At 40.7% G+C, this 22801-nt stretch overlaps 1 protein-coding gene across 9 annotated transcripts in view; it reads left to right on the top strand.

Annotated features, from left to right (window-relative positions):
* The first annotated feature begins 2733 nt into the window (after positions 1 to 2733).
* Positions 2734 to 22801, top strand: part of LOC109408623 (huntingtin-interacting protein 1) — a 122969-nt gene continuing 102901 nt past the window's right edge. For 4 of the 9 annotated variants that reach the window (XM_062843145.1, XM_062843146.1, XM_062843147.1 and 1 more), the window contains exon 1: positions 11624 to 11749. In XM_062843145.1, coding sequence (XP_062699129.1) covers positions 11666 to 11749 — 84 coding nt within the window. In that variant the 5' untranslated portion in view covers positions 11624 to 11665. Of the gene's footprint in view, positions 2914 to 10356; positions 10630 to 10660; positions 10954 to 11040; positions 11750 to 22801 lie in introns of those variants that run through there. The other 5 variants (XM_062843149.1, XM_029865043.2, XM_029865046.2 and 2 more) reach the window with 5 other exon arrangements.

The following is a 22801-nucleotide window of genomic DNA, read 5'->3' as shown; positions in this document are numbered from 1 at the left end:
ACTGACACTGAGGAAGATTACAAGTGGTAGTCGAAATACGCGTATCTGTCAAAGGATAAGCAACATAGGGCGGAATTAAAATGTACGAAACTGATTACACTCATTCGAAGCTTAGAATACTGCTAATTGAAACGATTCTGCGGAATATCTAGCTGGCTTTCTAGCCAAACTTTCAATCCCACACAATGAACACTCCCTTTGTCTATTCCCTTTATATTCTGGGATCCTTGAACAATGCATAGCACAAACTTAAAAAAAAACAACTGCCGAAAACTTTCAAAAAAGAACTGCCTTGCTGATAAGAAGAACTGTGTACTGTGTTAGTTTGGACTAAATATACAACGGAATCTTCTATAATGATTTTCAGGCCACAGTGGGTATTCACAAAGTTTCAAAATTTTGTATTAAAGTTCAAGTCTTGAAAACATTCCAAATAGGGACCTGATATAGGGTAGTGGAGGTATTTTGGACCGGGCAGGTATTTTGGTCCACCTAGAGAGTTTTATTATATTTTTCATATAATCTCTACTAAATCATGGTATTTTTTATTGGACCACGAAAAGTATTCAACTGTGTGGTGATCTTCACCTTGGATGTCAATTAAATATACTGTACAGTATCAAAAATAATGAAAATGTTTTCACTTTCAATGAAACGCACGGAAAATCACAAAAAACCAAGAAGGTTGCAAATTTGTAGTCAGCTCTTTGAAGTATTAAATTAAAAAAATAAATATTTATTTCATGTGAATGTAGTTAGGGCCATGTTAAAACTGAAAATATACTGTTTTTAAGCACGGTGGAGCGATATTAGGGTGACGATGGGTATTATCGGCAGGTTTGTTCTCTTCGTCATGGGGGGTTTTTGTGGGCCAAATTGCCTGAAATTTGGGCATATAACTCAGCCTTGATTGGGAAGGATTTGAGGCCAACTCTGAGACCTACAGGCTTCAAAAAACCCCCCATGACCAAGAGAACAAAACTGCCGAGAATACGTAAGTTCCTCTATTTACTAAAATGGTGGTTTGAGGTATGACCAAAATCTGTTCAACATAATCAGAGGTGGGCGGGCATATTTAGGCCCACCTGTCAGATTCATCTCTCCAGTTCCTTCTAAAGAGAGAAATCATTTATGGCAACGTAATGTTCTCTGTAAACAGATAAATAGAATAAGTTGGGACCGCCTGTGACCTGGATTGTTATACGTTTAGTTTGTAATGAGATTGTTATGGGTTCGATTTGTTCTAACAACTTTTCGCCAAGTTGAAAATTTCAGGTGTTCAGTCATCCAGTTTAGAACAGTTGTCCTTCTCGGCAATTAGTTGATGACGGAGACAATGTGTTATCTAATGACTAATTTCACAAATTACGTACTATTGAAATTACTTTATTTTTGATGGCCTTCCCACTCATTACAATATGTGTGAAATGCCCTCATATTTAGCAAAATCATTAGAATTTCACACTTCCTTTGAAGCGTTACGTTATTTATGCATGGTGACTGCCATCATGCAATAGTTAATGAATTCACGTTTTGCGTAACTTTTTTTTATGAAACATCATACTACAATGTGTGGAAACCAGAGCTGCGAAATTTCATTCATGTCAGTTGACTACTGATTTTGCACCACCGTCACTATCACTGTAGGCCGATCAATATCAGAACGATACTGACTGGCAACGATTTGATACTGACCCGCACTCCAGAGCACTATCAAAGCAACTGAACTGATATTTGGGCGATTTTAGAAAATACTCAAAATGTATAATGACCAACATACAAAACTTATTATTCTGTACCACATATTCAAATTTCATCACTTTAAGTGTTTATTTTGATTTTTAAACGAATTTTGAAGATGGCCTATCAGTGATATCTACCCGCCATCGCAATCAGTCCAGTTGTGATGGGAAAAAAAAAGTGACGGTGATTCAACAGAGCACACGCTGACTCGGATCGCAGTCAGCCTATCAAAATCGGCGGTTTTCCTACCATTGATAGTGACAGAGAGCAACTCTGGAAACTGGCAATTGCAACAAAATTTCTTCATTTTTGAAACGTTTCGTTTTTAAAGATTCCCTGCCTCAATTAGCGAAAAAAAAGTTGTAATACTCACGTAGATTTAACTATTTGTAAAGTTTTGCTGAGGTATGGAATTTTATAAAGTTCAAATATTTTGTCAACGAATTTTCAATCTTTTTGCATAAGGTACAACGTGGCAAGATGAAACAGCGGGTTAACATAATGTTTTCTAATGATGATAAACAGCTTGATCGCCATAACACATAGTTTTTGATTCAAACAGTCTTTTAGCGAAGGACAAACTTCCAAATTATATTGAAATCTGTTTTAAAACTTCGTGTTTCATCTTGCCCCACCCGTTTCAACTTGCCCCGGTGTACCTTAAATATAAAGCTGAATATAGTATGTTTCAATCATCTGAACATAATTTTTGCATCAAATTAGTAGGATTCAAGATATTGGTGATTATATAGGCCAAGCTCCTTAATTTTGAGTAAAATTTCCAAAAACTAATGTAGGTCTTACTCATATTATTAATCATTTCATGAATGTTTAACCCTTGATTAAAACACAAAACGCTTCAGTCTGCACCACCCATGCACGTTGCAATCCGTCATGTTTTCCTCCTAGTTTCTCGTACCTCTCAAAAGATGGCGTCCCCCAAAGCCTGAAGTATTCAGTATGTGTGTTAATAAGAATTCCTCTTTCTTCTCTGGAGAAAAAGTGACATTCGTTCCGACACTAGTTGGAGAACTTTCCGCTTACTCCGATTAGGTAAAATTGTGTTTTTAATTGCATTTCATCTGCAAGAATTAGTGCTGAAACAAGTGAATATTGTTGTGTTTAGTGTAGGTTTACGGTTAAACGTGTGGATATCACTGTGAGCATACCGTGAGTATTTATATTGAATAGGGTTTATCGTGATACTGGAACAGTGAACTGATGAAATGCTGGTGGGACGACTCCCTTGTTTCCTGCATCGATGACATTTCAATGTTTACAAATACCAATTAATGCTTTTGTTAGGGCATATGATAGATGCAAACCCTATAGGGGTTTTACGATCCAGTTAATGTGCATCTTTGGAGCAGTTTAAAAAGACAGTTCCGAGAAAAAAATGATTCGTTCAATCTAGCACTGTGAATTATGATTTGTTTACAAAATTAATGCGATAACTTTTATGATTCATCATCAATCAACGAGCACTCCATGACAGTTTATCGTGGCCAGCTAGTGTTCTGCGTAGTAGTTAGTTGTGCAAGTATTGCATTGCTCCGAGCATTGCCGTGATGAGCAAAAGAGCGCTTATGCATCCGCTCGCTCTCCCGCTCCCGTTGTTGTTTTGCACAATTCCTTCATTCCCTCTCACGTCGTAGTAGGCCTCAAACTGTGCTCCGTGGGGAGAATCGGTGTAATACGCGCCGTTTGGGTAACATATTTGGCGATCGATTTGAGTATAGGTCGTATCAGCGTAGCAATTACAGCAAACATACGACCTATTCAAATGGAACGCCAGTTATATTATTGTGAAATAAAGGGATGTTCCTATAGTTTGACTAATGCTTGTCAAATATTATTTCCAAAGAGCTCAATGTATTATTTCTCATAAAGTTATTGGCATTTTCGACAGAAAAAGAACTTTTCTAGAAGCCATAGTAAAACAGTCATAGCTCTGAAAATCCATGAGATACAAACTTGACGATTTCATCAAAATTGTGAGACATTCAAAATTCTATAAGTGTTTAAACAAAGTATTGCAAAAAAAAACAATATATGATGTTATATTGGATAAAAACCGTAAGAGAAAGTATGTAGGGTATGTGTTCCACCAGTAATCTCACGCTCCCATTTTCATCTCATTCGAAAACAAGCGATTACGGCACCGATTGATTCCGTTCTTTTTGTTTTCATGGGTGCTCACTGCTAACAAAAAATACAAAAATAAGAAACAAAACAAACAGCGCTTCAATCCTTTGTTTTTCGTAGGATGAAAATGGGAGCCACATGCTTAACAAGGGAACCAATACCCTATAATGCTTCCTTCGGCAAAGTTGCTCCAAGTTAGTTCCTATATATCTTTGTTAAACATTTTGTAAGCGTTTATTGAATTATTAAAACCAGATATTTCTATCACTCAAAGTAGATAGGCCACCCTAATTTCACAATAATGAAGAAATTTTACTAAAACCAACATGTATCTGAAACTATAATTTCAGGCACAAATACTCTGTTTTATGTTGTATGTTCAGTGTTCAATGTTGTATAGCAATAATATTACTTTTTTAGTCCGGTCCTCTTGAAAAAGGCCAAATATATCAGCCAGACCCTCCTGAAACGAACTAAAATACGCTGTAACGGCTCTGAAACTCTCCAAAACGCTTGAAACCTTTTGGAACGTCCTTGAACCTTCTGAAAATTCCTAAGATCCCATGGAACACTCCTGGAGTGCCTAAAACAACCGGATCACCCATGGAACGTATACGAAACCCTCAGGAATAACCCTGAATCCCCTTGAAAACCCCTTAAATCCACTGGAACGCCTCTGATACTTCTTGAAACCCTCGGAAACTCCATGGAACTACTTTGAAACCCCCTGCAATATCCTCAAAACGCCTGGAACGCCATCAAAATCTTTCGGAACGCCCAGACACTGTTTGAAACCCTTGGAACACCTTTAAAATGCACTGAAACATCCCTGGAGCTCCCCTGAAAACCTCTGAAATGCACCTGAAATTCTCTAAAACTCCTAGAAGGTGCTTAAATTCCCTTGAATGCCCCTGAAGTTCCTGAAATGCCCCTGAAATCCCATGGAATACCTCTCAAATCTACCGGAACGTCTTGGAACCATTGGAAAACTCTTGTCACGCCCCTGAAAACCCGTAAAACGCCAAAGAAACATTCATAAATTACGTCCATCATTTGGGGGAGGATAAGCGGTCTCGAAAAGTGTGACAATACGTATCTTAGAGGTAGGCAAATAGCGTGACAGAGGGTGGAGGGAGCCTGAAACCCCTAAAACGCCATTAAAATACCCTGGAACACTCCTGATACGCCATTAAAACTCTTGGAGCTCTCCTGAAACCCTCGATACAGTTCCAGAAACGCTCTAAAACAGCCCCAAAACCCCTGAATTAAACTGTCCTTAGAATCCCCTGGAATACCTTTTAAACCTCCAGAAACAGCCCTTAAACTCCTAACATTCTACTAAAATCCTCCATAACGCCCCTGAAACTGCTTGAAAACCTTTCGAAGACCCATAATCCTCTTGAAAACTTCTGAAATCTCCTGGAATGCTCCTGAAACCACATGAAAACTCCTGGAGCGCTCCTGAAACCCCTAATATTCCCCTCAGACTACTTCAATTTCAAACCCCCCCCCCCCCCCCCCCCACGAAACCGCTATGACTGACCACTGACCACTGGAACACCCCTTAAAACTCCCTGGAATACCCATGAAACCACTGAATGCCCCTGAAATCCCCTGGAAAATTCCTGTTACGCCCCTGAAATCTCTTGTAACGCCCTGGAACGCCTCTGATATACCTTGAAACCCATGGAAGTCCACTGAGAGCCTTCTGGAATAACTTTAAACTCAAGTAACATTTTTAAGGCAAATAGCCTAGAAGGGGATTTTAGAACTACCATAAAAAAAAGAAGATAATAGGTTTTTTGCCGGGTTTTGAAATTCCTACAAGACTAACACACCATCGAGATGTTAGATCCCTCTGGAACAGCCCTGAAACCACTGGAATTCTACTAAAATCCTCCATAACGCCCCTGAGACTGCTTGAAAACCTTTGGAAGACCCATAAAGCTCTTGAAATCCCCTGGAATGCTCCTGAAACCACTAGAAAACTCCTGGAGCGCTCCTGAATCCCCATGAAACACTGGAAGCGTTTTTATAGAGTTTTTTCTACGAATTTCAGTGATTTTGGTACTGGACAGCATAGGAAAGGTAGAATATGATGCAGAATTTTTTTTTTCAGGATATCCTAGGCCATCCAAACTGTTCTTGAGTTTACATCCTAAAGTCTACGGATGTAACTGTGAATTCTTTCATTGTTCAAAGCTACGATTTGTAATCTATCATGTCCAATAAGTCTTCTGAAGGTTCAATAGACAGTACCAGATCAGTCGGGATATCCTAGGTCATCCAAACTGTTCTAAAGTGTGCAGGTGTAACAGAAACTTCTTTCATTGTACAAAGTTACGATTTGTAATCTATCATGTCCAGTAAGTCTTCTGAAGGTTCAATAGACAGTACCAGATCAGTCGGAATATCCTAGGTCATCCAAACCGTTCTTGAGTTTACATCCTAAAGTCTACGGATGTGACTGTAACTTTTTTCATTATACAAAGCTAGCATGTCCAGTAAGTTTTCTAAAAGTTCAATAGACAGTATCAGATCTTTGGAGATATCCTAGGTCATCCAAACTGTTTTTTAGTTCAGATCCTAGAGTCTACGTGTGTAATGCTAACTTTTTTCTCGATACAAAGCTACGATTTGTAATATATTTTGTCCATAAAGTCTGCTAAAAGTTGAACAGACAGTATCAGATCAGTCGAGATATCCTAGGTCATCCAAACTGTTCTAAACTTTACATCCTAAAGTCTACGGGTGCGTCAGTAACTTTTATCATTATACAAAGCTAGGATTTGTATTCTATTTTGTCCAGTAAGTCTACTGAAAGTTCAACAGACAGTATTAGATCAGTCGGGATATACTAGGTCATCCAAACTATTCTTAAGTTCGGATCCCGTAGTAGGCCTGAAGTTCTGACCTCCGAGATAGTTTGGCTGACCAGGAATATTCCTTTATTGTCTCTAAATGACATTTGAGATTCCGTTTGTTCTACGAATACCAGCAGATTCTGCAATGCTATTATTTATGGCGATAACACATAAAGTTATTCTTGTAGATTTGAAGGACTTTAATATAGGACAGTTTAGATGACCCTGAGTGTCTCAAAGTTTTATAATAATATCTAGTTTACTTCAGATTGGTCCGGTAACTGCGATTGATGATGCAACGTTACTCAGTATAGCAGATATCGCTAATATTACGAGTGTAGACCAAAAGTTCTTAACTCCAAGGTAGTTTGGCTGACCTGGAATATCCCTATAGTGTATCTTAATGTTATTTTATTTTTCAAGAACTTCACGGATCCCACATGTACCTTTGAAATGTTTAAGGTTGTACGAATTTGTATGAAACTATTTTTTTGTCATTGTCATTGTGTGTCATTGTTTGTGCTATAAAAAAATTCATTACCTAGTCTAACCCACCCAGATCCGTGAACTTCTGTGAAACTCATGAACAGTTTGGATGACCTAGGATATCGCGACTGATCTGATACTGTCTATTAAACATTTGTAGACTTACTGGACATGATAGATTACATATCGTAGCTTTGTATAATGAAAAAAGGTACCGTTACACCCGTAGACTTTAGGATTTGAACTCAAGAATAGTTTGGATAACCCAGGATATCACGACTGATCTGATACTGTCTGTTGAACATTCAGTAGACTCACTGGACATGATATATTCCAAATCGTAGCTTTGTATAATGAAAAAAGGAACCGTAGACTTTAGGATTTGAACTCTAGAACAGTTTGGTTGATCTAGTATTTTCAGAAAAAATATTCTGTATCATATTCTGCCCATTTTATACTGTTGAGCACCAAACCACAAAAAACGTAGAAAAAACTCTATAATAACGCTTGGAAAAATTCCGACTTCAAAGCGTTAAGAAGTATTCCATGGGGATTCAGGAGCCCTCCAGGAGTGTTCAAGCGGTTTCAGGAGCATTCGAAGGGATTTGAAGAGGTTCATAGGTCTTCCAAAGGATATCAAGCAGTTTAGGGGCGTTATAGAGGATTTTCAGGGCTGTGCCAGGAGGTTTCCCAAGTAACATTTCGATGGCGTGTTAGTCTTGTAAGAGTTCCAAAATCCGTCATAAAACCTATTATCTTCTTTTTTTGGTTTTATGGTGGTTCTAAGAACCTCTTCTAGGCTATTTGAGTTAAAAGGTATTCCAGGGGCTTTCAGAGGACTTCGATAAGTTTCAAAGTATTTCAGGAGATTAAATGGGCACTCGGAGGTTTCATGGGTGTTTCAGGGAATTTTAGGAGCGTTCCCGTGGTTTCATGTGGCATTATAGGGTATTGTAGGGGTAGGGGTTTCCAAGGGGATCAAGGAGTGTTCCATGAGGATTCGGGAGCTCTCCAGGAGTTTTCAAGTGATTTCAGGAGCATTCCAGGAGATTTCAGGGGCTTTCAAAAGGTTCCTTGGGTCTTCCAAAGGTTTTGAAGCAGTTCTGGAGGTGTTACGGAGGACTTTAGTGCAATTCCAGGGGTTTCAGATTTGTTCAAGGACGTTTAAAGAAAACCCCTGAACTTTTAAAGTTTTCCAGAAGCGTTCCCTGACGTTACAGGGGGTTGCAAGAGGTTTCAGAGGCGTAACAGGGGTATTCCAGGGGATTTCAGGAGCATTCCATGGACGATCCAGGGAGTTTTAGGAGTGTTACAAGGGATTTTAGGGGCGTTCCAGTGATTTCAATGCGGTTTCAGGGCCGTTGCAGTGGAATTCTGGGGTTTTTGGGGAGTTTTAACCCATCGGAACTGATTAATTTCGCCAGTGCTGCTGCAACCTCGCTGGCCTCGAATACGTTGGTTGTGTTCGGTTTTATCGCCGGGGTCATATTGACCGTCCGGCTTCAACGGGTTAAGGCATTTCCGACGGTACAGAGGGTTTCAGGGGAATATTTCTATACCCAAGCAACAGACATGTTATATAAAAGTTACGACAGCGCAAGTTTTGGTTGTATAGAAGTTTATTTTACGTCATTTCAACACAATGTTGGAATAACGTAAAATAAACTTCTATAAAACCAAAACTTGCGCTGTCGTAACTCTATTATAACATGTGTGTTGCTTGGGTAGTTTTCATGCCATTTCTGGAGTGTTCCAGGAGGTTTAAGCGGCGAGGTGTTCAAGGGGTTTCAGGAGTGTTGTGGGGGGGGGTACACCGATGTTCTAATAGGTTTCATAGGCGTTTCAGAGGTTTTCAGGAGCGTGCCTAGAGTTTTCAAGCTGTACCAGGGCGTTCCGGGAGATTTTACCCTAGTAGCACAAATGTTTTATAAAAGTCAATATAACGCCTATATGACCAAATTTGGTCATATAAGAGTTACAAAAACTGATGTAGAACAAGTGTGCTATTGGGGTAGTAGTGTTTCATGGGATATCAGGGATTTAAGCACCTTTCTAGGGGTTTTACGACATTTCAGGGGTTTCAGGACGTTTCTGAGGTTTTAGGAGGAGCTCCAAAGGTTTCCTGGTGTGACAGAGATGTTCCAGGGTATTTTGGGGGTGTTCCAAGGGTTTTCAAGTGGTTTCAGAACGTTCCGGGAATTTTGATGACGTTCCAGGTATTTCGAGAATATTGCAAGGTGTTTCAAAGCTGTCCCATGAGGTTTCCAAGGGTTTCAAGAAGTATCAGAGGCGTTAGAGGGGTTTTCAGGGGTTTAAACGAGTTTTTTTTTGTTCCGGGGGGTTTAAGGGCTTCAGGGGACCTTTGGCATTTTCAGAAGGGTCAAGGATGTTCCAAAGGGCTTCAAGCGCTTATTGGAGAGTTTCAGAGCCGTCACTGGGAATTACAGGCGGTTTCAGGAGGTTCCGGTAGGTTTCGAGGGCGTGCCTCCGGCTCCAAAGGGTTAAACTCTTTGAAAACCCCTTAAACTTTTTGAGCACCATTGAAATCCCCTGGAGCATCGCTGAAACCCCAGAAATTCTCTAACATCCTCTGAAACGCCCCTGAAACACCTTGGAATCCATTTGAATACCCCTGTAACGTCCCAAAAACGCCCTGTAACACCCCTTAAACGCCCTTGAACCCTCCTGCATCGTCCCTGAAACCCCTGGAACGCCAGCAAGCTCCTGCAACTCCCCGAAACAACCTTGAACGCCCCTGGAATCCTTGAAAACCCCATGGAACGCTTCTGAAATCTCCTGGAGCAACCCTTGATTCTGTCTTTTAAGTTTATCAAGAATCATGTCCTTCAGATAATAATGGGTTAAGTTAGATTTACAAAACGATTTTCAGAAACTGTTCCAACATTTAAGTAGTATTCAACAATTGGCCAATTGCCCTGCATTTCATGCCTCGAGCCATTTCTCAAGGAAGGCGCGTGCTACCCCAATTTCCCCTACGCACAATTCTACTCGACCGGCTGGCTTACTGGAGCTGTAGCTGGAGGTGGGAATCTGCTGTATAGGTAGGCGCGAGGGGCTTCCATTCAACATTTCGACACAGCAGCGCAGCAACTCCGCCGCAATCACTGCTGCTGCTGCTTCGTCCAACTCCTACCGACGACCGGGACGACAGTCTACCGGAGGCGTACGGTTGCACTAGACGTTCGCGTAGTTGCACTCCTCATCGAGAGGGCGAGAGGCGCCAAAAAACGACGACGACGACGACGTGTTCGACGACGCACATATGTTGTGAGAAGAATCGTGCGAGAACGATTACACCGCAGTACCCGGTGCTAGTGCAGTGCAGTGCATCGTTTGACCTACAGAGCTGGAAGAATCGTGCTATAGCTAGGTACTTAGTTCTGTTCGATCGTACGCCTTTTTCTAGCGGTAACTCTCTCTGTGTGCGAGTGATTGCTGCGAATGAAGTACCTGACTACAACGCCGTCCTCAATCCCTCGCGGAGGGCTCTCGATACGCTCTGTCTGGGTGCAGAGTGAAAAACGAGACGTAGGACTTGTGTGCTAGATTTTGGGGGCGGTGAACGCCTCTAATGTTTTTGTGGGAGTTGGAAATTTTCGAAAGGTGTGACTCCGAACAAAGTTTGGATTGGGAAGTGAATGCAGAGAGTGGGTCATTCCCCGAAATTGTACCGCCAAGTGAAGAGTTAAACGAAGTAATTGTTATTACCGGAGACCGGGATAACTAGTAAGGTGTTTCCTCAAACATCTTGATGGAATTTCATTAGCAGTAGGGTGTTCTAAAAAATCTATGTTCGAATAGTCGAGATGATCCAACCTAAAATAAAAGACTTGCATATTTAAAGTATTTTAGTAGAACAGTTCTATTTTCTGAAAAATCGTTCGAAGGTTCCACCAGGTCATTTTTTGAAAACATATTTAACACTAGATAAAAAAAATAACGAAAATCATGATGGCGTGATGACGTATGTCAAGAGTGGGATGCGAACCCAGATCTTTGGCGTCATATGCACGGGCTTCAACCATTACACCATGAACGCTACAAAAAGGAGGATAAAATGAATCGCTGTGTTTAGCTTCAAATTCAGAATATTGAAAAATACGTCAAAAACTAATTGCTATCAAACATCTCTATAAATTAACTGAAAAACGGTAGAAATATTGAACAAAAAACAACCACTGATTGAGAATAATTGCCGAATTGAGGATTTTTGTGCATTTTTTTAGATAAACTATATGTTCCAAAAAATGCTTCAAATATGCATATCTCCCATTTTAGGGCTGAGTATCTTGACTTCCCGAACATAAACTTATTCTGGGACACCCTAATTAGCGGTCAATTTATTCATGTGGAGAATCGGTCAGTTTTTCGTCCGGAAGAAAAAGTGTCCCGAAGCAGAGGCAACGATGGCATCGATTTCGCTACCGCGAGTGCTCCAGAGCAAGAAGAATAATTTGGACATCGAACACGAGAACCTGATCAAGAACATGGTAGGCCGGCCAATTTGGCAATGCACTCTTGGATTGGTTTCTGCACACGCCCTAATCGCATCGAAACACTGGCACTGCACGGAAAAGGGTTTCACTGTCTATTTACTGTTGAATAACTCTCGGCACGGAATCTAATTATAAATTCTAATCACGCTCTGTAGACAGTATCTCACCCAGAACCGGCAGCTTCCGGTCTGGTCGAACCGTTTGCTGACGAGCGAAGAAGATTCTCTGTGGTTTGCTTTTGCACGCTCATTCATCCACACGCTTTATCCATAATCAAGTGCGAAAAGAGACTGCTCACTCAGTCCGACTGTGATGTTGATGGCGAGACGATCACGAGTTGACACTTCACGCTATCCATCTCGGCACAATAATTTCATTCAAAATTTATACGAAGGGTTCTCAATTTGCGGGTCATGGATCACACAACAAGTAAGCCAACTACGTCCCAACCCCTTTTCGTCGAAAATTTGGTTCTCAGTCAGTCAACCCCATTTCCACGGATTTTTTTTTTTAATTTTCATACCAATAAATTACAAATTCCTTCTCAAGTTCCTTCTAGTTTTGATAATCGGAGTCTCTTTTTTTAGAGAAGTGGCAATGGTTCTGTAATAATCCGAGAGGTCGTAGAATAATCTCCTTTTCACTTATGGTGGCCACTAGGGTGGCCCACAATTATATATAAAAAAAAAGTCTATAAATGCCAAGTCTTACCTCCTGAATCAGTTTTTTTTACTCCCAGAAACTGTGTTCAAAATTTGAACAAAATTGATTAAGTCTAAGGGGACGCTCAACGAGCTCGAAGTTTGTATGGGAATACTTGGTCAAACGTATGCAGAAATCTTAAGTTTTCGATTTTTGCCGCTAGGTGACGTTGTGGGCATTCAATTATCAAAACCTTCGGTTTTTTGAAGATGACTATATGCCAAACAACTTTGTCAAAGACCGAATAGTGATCCGACGCCTGTGAAAAATGTTACACCCTAGATAAAGTGAGGCGAAACATTATTGTTATTTTTCCAATACATGTAAAAGAAAAATATCAATAATGAAATCTCAATGCCTCCCCTCACTTAACGTAGGGTATAACTTGGTGGCCGTGGCCGTACGTAGGGTGGCCTAGTGGCCCCCATAAGTGAAAAGAAGATTACTCCAGCGGCAAAAATCGAAAACTTAACATTTCTGCATACATTTAACCAAGTATTTTTCCATAAAAACTTCGAGCTCGTTGAGCGCCCTCTTAGGCTTAATCGATTTCGTTCAAATTATGAACGCATCTTCTGGGAGTCGAAAAGAACTGATTCAGGAGGTATGACTTGCCCTTTTTAGATTTGTTAGTTTTTCATATAAGTGTGGGCCGCCCTAGTGGCCACATTATAATAGGATTCAGATGGAAATCACGAACTGTTCACTCTAGCAGAGCCGTAGCGTGTGGTTGGCCAGGGTGTTTTCTTGAATGTTATTAAGATTTTACTATTTACAATATTCAAGATTGATCATATATTTTTACGTTCTTCTTTATTCTCAAAAATCATATTAGATTATTTTGAATACATTAACTGAACCCATGATACCTAGGAATTTATCTCCTTTTTTTGAGAAACTGTTTTAGTTTTTTTTAAACCAATATGCACTCGAATTTTAAAATTCGTAAACATTCTCATTGGGGATGCACAATGGGAAAAAATAGGTATAAAACGCAAATAAATTCAATATCTCTGCTCGGAGTGAATGGATTTGAATGAATTTTTGACACAAACTGTAAAATTCTCTATAGTTTCAGATAAGGAGAGTGATATTCGCCGCACGATGCTGGAAATCAATGTATTCAGCTCGTTTTGCCCCACTCTCTCACTTTTTCACCTTTTTCGAAAATTCCTGAAGTGCAAAATAAATGGTTTATTCAAGTCGTGTTTGTGTAAAAACTTCCGTAGTATCGAATGGAGCTGATTTGGCTTACCGCACGGCCTTGAAAATTGAAATATCTTCAAATAACCCCGATATCCCCTATTTCTTTGAAATTTCACATATATCTCCGCCCGGAGTGGAACGCAATCGATAAGAGCAGGACCAACCCTATATTAAATTCCCGATACTACGGAAGTTTTTACACAAATACGAGTTGAATAAGTCATTTATTTTGCGCGCCAGTCGGGAATACATGAGGATTTTCTAAAAAAGCTGTGTGATAGAGAGAGTGGAGTAAAATGAGCTAAATACACTGATTTCCAGCATCGTGCGGCGAATGACGCCCTCCTTATCTGAAACTGTAGAGAGTTTTACAGTTTTTTTCAAAAATTCATTCGAATCCATCCACTCCGAACAGAGATATTGAATTTATTCGCGTTTATACAATTTTTTCCCACTGTGGAATGTCTTGTGTTTACTTCCTAGCATTTTCTTCACATTCATTGAAATATTCTACAGTGTTGACAAAAATATTTTAACTGGAAAATATCCAGATGATGCTTTTTCAGTTCATACAATTGTTTTTTTTTGTATTGTAAATCTAGCAGAAAACGTTCCAGTTGTAATCACCCTAAAAACTACCAGTTAGTTTTTGATTTTTATTTCCTCAAAAGAAATTAAATATTTTATGAATTCCTTCATAAATTTCACTAAAGGGTTTCTTCTAAATTTCTTACTAGGTTTCGTTGAGAAAATCTTTTTATAATTCTTTCAGAATTTCTCCTAGGGATTTCTTTAAAAATTTCCTTAAAAAATTCGTCAAAAATTCTCATAGTAAACTCCAGGGATTCTTTTTAAAAAATCACATAAAAACTAGACACGAATGCCACTTGTATTGAAGTGTCCCAAAAATATAATAATAAAAGTTTTCTGACGGATTTCTCTAGAAATACCTTCCTCGAGGCTTTCAGAAAGTTATCTAGGAATTTATTCAGAAATTAGGTAAAGGAGTTCTCCTGATATTTCTCCATGGATTTGGATTTGGATTTGGATTTGGATTAGGTAAACTTCCATGATTTCATTACGAAATTCTGCAGATATTCTTTCAAAAAATCTTTCAGTCAGTTTCTTTAAAATTTCTCCACATATTCCTTCAAAACATCTTCAAGGGCATGATACTAGGTTTTTCCAGGAAAATCATCAATAAATTTTCCAGAGTTGCCTTCAGAAATTCTTATGAAGATTCCTTAAAATATCTTTAAGGGTTACTTAGAAACTCTTCAATAGATTTCTTCAGGGATTCCTTCTTGGAATCCTGTAGAAAATCCTGCAAAGATTCCTTAAGAAATCCCTTTTTTTGAAAAACTTCTATAGAGTCCTGTAGAAAATCAGCCAAAGTTTCTTTTAGAAAGCCTTCTGATAGATTTCGTTCTCTAAAGAAAGCTATAAATCTCTCACATCACTGAAAAAATCTTCCATTGATGTATTCCGAAATTATTCCATGTTCACTAGATATTGCTTCATGAAGCTCTGCTAGAACTCCTATAGAGAATCTTTCATGATTTTTTTCATAAATTTCTCTAGAAGATCATAAATTTGAAATTCCTTCAGAAATTGGAAAATGTGCCATTGATTTCACCCAACATTTCTCTAAGGGTTTCTTTTGACGCCCTTTCATGGATTCCGTCAGAAATTCCTCCAGGGATTTCCTACGAAACCCTTCTAGGGATTTTTCTAGAAAATCCTCCAAAGATTCCCTAATGGGTTATATATGTAATACAGCTTTTTGCGCTTCGCTTCCTTACGAGTACGTAGTGTATACGTGAAACTTTAAACGAGATTATCTCGGAATCATGTTTTTCCAAAAACGTTGATGCGGTAACTACGATTGTGGAGTCAGATTTCATCGATTTCAACCAATTTTTTTTTTTTTTTAGAGTTCGCTATTTATGTGTCGTAACCTTGAATGATCGTCATTTTTCGTAATAATTTACGTATTAGTGTTATGATTTTTTGAAATCGTTTTTTATAAACTAAGTAACTATTTTGAGAAAAACCGTTCCCGTTTGCAAAATAAATCTTTATTTTTCGATCATTCAAGGACACCACAAGGTCCTCTAGTAACAGTTTTGTTTTGGGTTTGCGCTTTGAATTCAGCCGTTGGACTGTAATCATAGTCACGGCAAGCCTCTTCAAAGAAAACACGTTTTACAGAAATTGTTGTAACTTTGATGATTAGTACTATTTTTTCATGTTCTCAAGCTGATTTTACACAACTAATATTGAACTATGTATGACGTAAGGGGAGAATTAAAAAAAAATGTCTTCATACTTTTACAAATATTCAAACTTTTCCTTATTTTCACGTATCTCAACATACATAACCATTTAAGAAACTTTTTCAGGGATTCCTTCAAAAATTCTTCCAGTGGTTCTCCACAAATTCCTGCAGGCATTTCACAAACTTCACAAACTGCTGGAGGAATTTCTGCTAAAATTACTCCATGAATTGCATTGGAAATCTTGCTGACTTGTCTCCCGGATTTGCATGAGGATATTCCTGCAGGTATTTCTCCAGAGATTGCTCCTCCAAAAAGTACTTATGGCGGTTCCCACAGAAACTTCATCTAATTTTTTTATAAATTCTATCCGTTGACTCCTCCAGGAATTGCTTCTGGAGAAAAGCCTTCCGAGGATTCCTCAACGTATGCCTTTTATGGTTTCCATTAGATACCTTTATGGGTTCCGTCTACGGATTTCTCCTGCAACTCGGTTAGAAATTCTTGAGGGATTCCTACAGGAGCTTAGACTGGGATTTCTAAGAGAACTAAAGGTTAACCCAGAAATTGGAACCAGGGATTTCTCCAGTAGCACCTGGAGATTCCCAAAAAAAACCTGGATTTCTGAAATAGACTTCTCTGTAGGATTCTCGGAAGGAACTCTTGGTGGCAGCTTAGTAGAAAATCCTGGAGAAATTCCAGAGACAATTCTGGAAGGGAAAACAGCAGAAGTAAATCCAGGAATCCAAAAATTAAAGCCATAGATGAAAAGCACTCCGGTGGGAACCCCAGAACAAATTTTGGTTGGAATCCTAGAACGAAGTGGCTTTGTGGTCGTGCGGCTAGTGTCACCAAGCACTTAGTCGCATCGTGCTAAGGAGTGCGGGTTATATTCCGCCGCAGCTGTCAGGAAAAGTTTTCGGCTGTGCCACTGGGCGTTGCATGCTAGTCCGTTGTTTAGTGTCGTGCTTCCTTCAAAGAGCGAATAGTTCACTGGAAGCATTGTACGTGCCCGTGTCTTTTAAAGTCTGGAAGGAATCCCAGAAGGAACTGAAGAAATTCCTGTACGAATCCCAGCAGGATTTCTTGGAGGAATGCCTCAAGAAACTCTTGGAAGAATCGCAGAAAAAATTTGAAGGAACCTCATGAAGAATTTCTGGAGGAATCCCAAATGGTGGTTAAGACAAAAGGCTGAAATACGAAAGGCTGAAATTACAAAAGACTGAATGCATCAAAAGGCTGAAATAACACAAGGCTGAAATAATGGTTCGATTAGTTTTTAAACGCACCAGCCTAAAGATTAACCTCAATACTAACAACTCAGAGAAACAGACGTATCACTCCAACTGGGAATAATTACATACATTCATTGATTATACAATCTATTTGAAAATTTGCTTGTTGGTCGATTACCCAGGCGTGGCATTCGCACTAGTTAAAGCTGAGAAGCAGGCTTGATGTCAGTTTGGGCGTTACTCCAAGAAAAGGATGAAGTGTTATAACTTATATATGCATTTTCGTATTTTCAGCCGTTTTTAATTTTCAGCCTTTTGTAATTTCAGCCTTATGTTACACTTTCTTGATTTCAGCCTTTCGTATTTAGCCTTTTGTGCATTCAGCCTTTTGAAATTCAGCCTTATGTTACCATCCCCCAAATGGAACTCATAAAGAAATCTAAAAAGGAATTACTGAATTAAAAAAATCCTGGAATTACTCTCGTAAGATCAATATAAAACTCTAAAGTAACTCATGTAGGAATATCAAAAGGATTTCCTGTCGGAATTTGAGTAAGTTAAGGCCAGAATTGATTCCCTAAGGAATTCCAGTTCCTGGTGGAACTCCGTAGAAACCCCAATAGGAATTTTAGAAGAGGCACCTAAGATAATCCCAGAAGGAACTAAGGGAGAAATCACTTGGATCCGGAATTCTTTTAGGTATCCAAATAAAATCTTCTCATCGAATTCATAGAGATAACCAAGCAAGGTCAAAATCTCAGAAACGTTCTAAGAGGTATCCCAGAAGGAATCTACGAGGAAAACCAATAAGTATTTTTGGTACTTTCGAAAGATTGCGAAGAAAAATCCCGTAATAATCATTGAGGAATTCTAACATTAGTTCATAAGGAATTCCAAGGAATTACATAAAATTGCATAGAGGAACGCCGAAGGAAACTATGTATGAAGATAACATACAATACATCTGACGAATTCTAAAAGATAATCAACTGAAATCCAACGAGATGTAATCCCAGAATCATTTTGTTTGTTTCAAATTTCGTATGTCTTATCAATGACATTTTTAATGTGGATGTATTTGTATTTGTAATACTCTGAAATAAATTAAGATAACCCATCATGGTTTCGGAAAGTATTTAGGGATTCCGGAGAAAACTATCAGTTCCGGACGGATGATTATATTCACGAGATTCAAGTAAACGCTAGTGATTCCGGAAGCAAAGCCGGAAGAGGAAATTTCACTAAAAGCTCTTTCTGTAGGGCGAAAGCACAAGGGCGTTTTGCAAGAATTCCACTGGAGGTTCCACAAAAAAAAGCATTTGTGCAATCCTCCAGGATTTCCGCCGTAGATTTTTCCAGATGTTTAACTGAGAATTCACATAAAAATTTCAAAGAAAATGCTTCCAAGGTTGCCAACGGAAATTTTTTTTAGGGTTTTGATTGCAAACTTTTCTAGGAGTTACACAGTGAATTTCTCTACGATTTCCTCCTCTCTAGAAGTTTTTCGAGAATTCTCCAAACAGATCTATCGAGATTTCCTTCGGGCTTTTCTCCAGGTATTCCTTCCGGAATTCCCCCAGAAGTTACTTTGAGAATTCCTCCAGCAGTTCCTCCGCGAATTGTTCCAGGAGTTTCTCTGGAATAGGAATTGTTCCAGGAGCTCCTTCAGGAATTGCGCCAAGAGTTCCTCCGGAAAATGGTCCAAGAGTTCCTGTGGAAAATGCGTCAGGAGCTCCACCGGGAATTGCTCCAAGAGTTTCTCCGGGAATTGCTTCATGAGTTCCTTCGGAAATTACTCAAGCAGCTCCCCTGGGATTTTTTTTTAATTTCTTTTTATTCGTGAATTTTAACTTAGGCTAATTCTTCACACCTCTGGGAAATTGCTACATAGATTACTCTCAGTATTTCTCATTGAATTCCATCGGAGATTACTTGCTTCAGGAGTACCTCCGGGCATTGCTGCAGGAGTTTCCGTGAGTTTCTCCAAGAGTTCCTCGAAGATTTCTTCTAGGACTTCCTTCAGCAATTTCTGCGAGAATTCCTCCAGAAGCATCTTCGGGAATTCCTCCAAGAGTTCCTCCGAGAATTTCTCCGGAATTCCTCCAGGAGTTCATTCGGAAATTTCTCCAAGAGCTGATACGTATAACCCTCCGGGAGTTCCTTCAGTAGTTGCTCAAGTTATCCCTCTGGAAATACCTTCAAGAGTAGGCTTGACAGAAAGGACACGATTTCAGTAATTTTCTGAGGAGTGAAAACAAAACTCACAAGGGAAGGTTACGATGGTACGCTCGGGGATTTCAATTGGACTGTTTTTGTTGGATTCTACATGTATATATATTCATTTGTTCACCATCATTAAGACAAGACATAATCAACAATAGTACGCCACAATATTTACTCGGTTTGTGGCTGCCGCCCTCCATCCTCGGTCGCGCCCAATGCTCGCCAGGTCACGCTCCACCTGGTCCGCCCATCGTGCTCTCTAAGCTCCACGCCTTCTTGTGCTAACCGGATCAGTTGCAAACACCAGCTTTGCAGGGTTGTTGTCCGGCATTCTTGCAACATGCCCTGCCCACCGTATCCTTCCGGCTTTGGCCACCTTCTGAATGCTGGGTTCGCCGAAAAGTGCAGCGAGCTCGTGGTTCATCCTTCTCCGCCACACACCGTTCTCCTGCACACCGCCGAAGATCGTCCTTAGCACGCGTCGCTCGAAAACTCCGAGTGCTTGCAGGTCCTCCTCGAGCATGGTCCATGTCTCGTGCCCGTAGAGGATCACCGGTCTTATTAGCGTTTTGTACATGGTGCATTTGGTGCGTGGGTGAATCTTTTTCGACCGCAGTTTCTTCTGGAGCCCGTAGTAGGCCCGACTTCCGCTGATAATGCGCCTCCGAATTTCACGGCTCACGTTGTTGTCAGCCGTCAGTAAGGATCCGAGGTAGACGAATTCCTCCACCACCTCGAAAGTATCCCCGTCTATCGTAACATTACTATCCAAACGGATCCGGTAGTGTTCGGTTCCGCCTACCAGCATGTACTTTGTTTTTGAGGCATTCACCACCAGTCCGACTTTTGCTGCTTCGCGTTTCAGGCGGGTGTTCAGCTTTGCCACCGTTCCAAATGTTCTGGCAATAATGTCCATGTCGTCCACAAAGCACATAAATTGTCCGGATTTTGTGAAAATCCAGAGCGATGTTGAAGAGTAGGCATGAGAGTCCATCACCTTGTCGCAGCCCCCGGCGAGATTCGAATGAGCTGGATAGTTCACCCGAAACCCTTACGCAGTTTTTAACACCGTCTAGCTTTAATCAGTCTAGTCAGCTTCCCAGGAAAGTCGTTTTCGTCCATGATTCTCCAAAGCTCTGAGCGGTCGATACTGTCGTGTGCCGCTTTGAAGTCGATGAACAAGTGATGCGTTTGGACTTGGTATTCACGGCATTTCTGGAGGATTTGCCGTACGGTAAAGGAAGATCTGGTCCGTTGTCGACCGGCCGTCGATGAAACCGACTTGATAACTTCCCACGAACTCATTCGTTTTAGGTGACAGACGACGGAAGATGATCTGGGATAGCAGCATTCAAAATAGTGATCGCCCTGAAGTTCTCACATTCCAAATGGTCACCTTTCTTGTGAATGGGGCAGATTACCCCTTCCTTCCACTCCTCCGGTAGCTGTTCGGTTTCCCAGATCCTGACTATCTGCCGATGCAGACAGGTGACCAACTTTTCTGGGCCAATCTTGATGAGTTCAGCTGCGATACCATCCTTACCAACTGCTTTGTTGGTTTTGAGCTGGTGAATGGCATCCTTAACTTCCCTCTGCGTGGGAGTTGGTTCATTTCCGTCCTCCGCTGCACTGACATCGTTGTTTCCTCCGTTGCCGTGGCCTCCCGTGCCTACGTTCTCCACGCCATTTAGGTGTTCATCGAAGTGCTGCTTCCACCTTTCGATCACCTCACGTCCATCCGTCAAGAGGCCTCCGTCTTTATCCCTGCATATTAGAACTTCCGTGTTTCTTGGGAACGGCACAGTAGTTCCATTTCTTCACACTCCGCTTCTTCCAGGCGATGCTTTTTCTCCCGAAAGAGGCGGGTCTGCTGTTTCCGCTTCTGTTTGTAACGTTCCACGTTCTGTCGAGTCCCTTGCTGCAGCATTACCGCCCTCGCTGCGTTCTTCTCCTCCAAAACCGTACTGCAATTTTCGTCGAACCATTCGTTCCGTCGATTCCGTTCCACTTACCTGATGGTGCTCTCTGCTGCGTCGTTGATGGCTGCTTTCACTGTACTCCAGCAGTCCTCTAGAAGGGCCTCATCGAGCTCGCTCTCGACTGGCAACGCGGCTTCAAGATTCTGCACGTATGCTGAGGCGACATCCGATTGTTTCAGTCGGTCTAGGTTGTACCGTGGCGGTCGCCGGTACCGTACATTGTTGATGACGGAGAGTTTTGGGCGCAGTTTGACCATCACCAGATAGTGATCGGAGTCGATGTTGGCGCCACGATGATGGGTCCTGACGTCGATAATGTCGGAGAAGTGCCGTCCGTCAATCAGAACGTGGTCAATTTGAGATTTCGTCTGCTGTGGTGATCTCCAGTTGTAACGATAAGGGAGGCTGTGTTAGAAAAAGGTGCTACGTATGGCCATATTTTTGGAGGCGGCGAAATCAATGAGTCGTAGGCCGTTTTCGTTAGTCTGCTGATGGGCGCTGAACTTACCAATCGTCGGTTTGAATTCCTCCTCCTGGCCTACCTGAGCGTTCAAATCTCCTATGATGATCTTGACGTCGTGGCTTGGGCAGCGATCGTACTCGCGTTCGAGCTGCGCGTAAAATGCGTCCTTGTCATCATCAGTACTTCCGGAGTGTGGGCTGTGCACGTTTATTATGCTGAAGTTGAAGTATCGGAGGTCTCACACGCATACAGAAGTCGTTAGAGAGCTGTGAGCACGAGCTGAGTATAAATTATACTAATTTTATTCACATCATGCTCACAGCTCTCTCACAACTTTGGTTTACGTGTACTTTATTCAGCAAAATTTTAGATAACACTACAATGTTAATGTCCTCCATACTCCGAGTTTTGATAGCATGCATCTGAACTGACATAGAAAAACATAAGTGAGTATAACTCTTGCAAGTGAGTATTCTTAAAACTGTTTTCGGAGAGTTCCGAAGGGGTTGGGTTACACGGGATCCGATGGAGTTTTAGAGGACTTTGAGGGCATTTCGAAAATCTTCAGAGCTGGCAGACGCTTCGATTTGAAAACGAACATCTAACAAAGATCAAGTTGAGAAAGAAACCAGGCATCAACCAAAAATATTGTATGCACCTGAACGTTGACCAAACGTTTCCTTTGAAGTGTACCCTTCCTCTAACACCCAAATTCCTGTGACGCCTAGGCCTGAAAGAATGTAGAGGTCTCTATGTACTTTCATAGGTGTCCAACTAATCTTCCTTTTCCATCTTTCAGCTATCGCAAGGACGTGGCAAGGGCAGCACTCGACCGTTGAAGGATTGTGTCAATCTTGTCTAAGAGTCAGAGATTAGTCCCAAATCTATGTGCTTTGGTAACGGACAGGAAGGATGCACCCCTCATAACAGCGATGCAGAGCTGTACCACCAACGAATTTGTG

This window comes from Aedes albopictus, chromosome 3 (assembly GCF_035046485.1).
Source record: "Aedes albopictus strain Foshan chromosome 3, AalbF5, whole genome shotgun sequence".
Lineage (NCBI taxonomy): Eukaryota > Metazoa > Arthropoda > Insecta > Diptera > Culicidae > Aedes > Aedes albopictus.
This window is presented reverse-complemented; position numbering and strand designations above follow the sequence as displayed.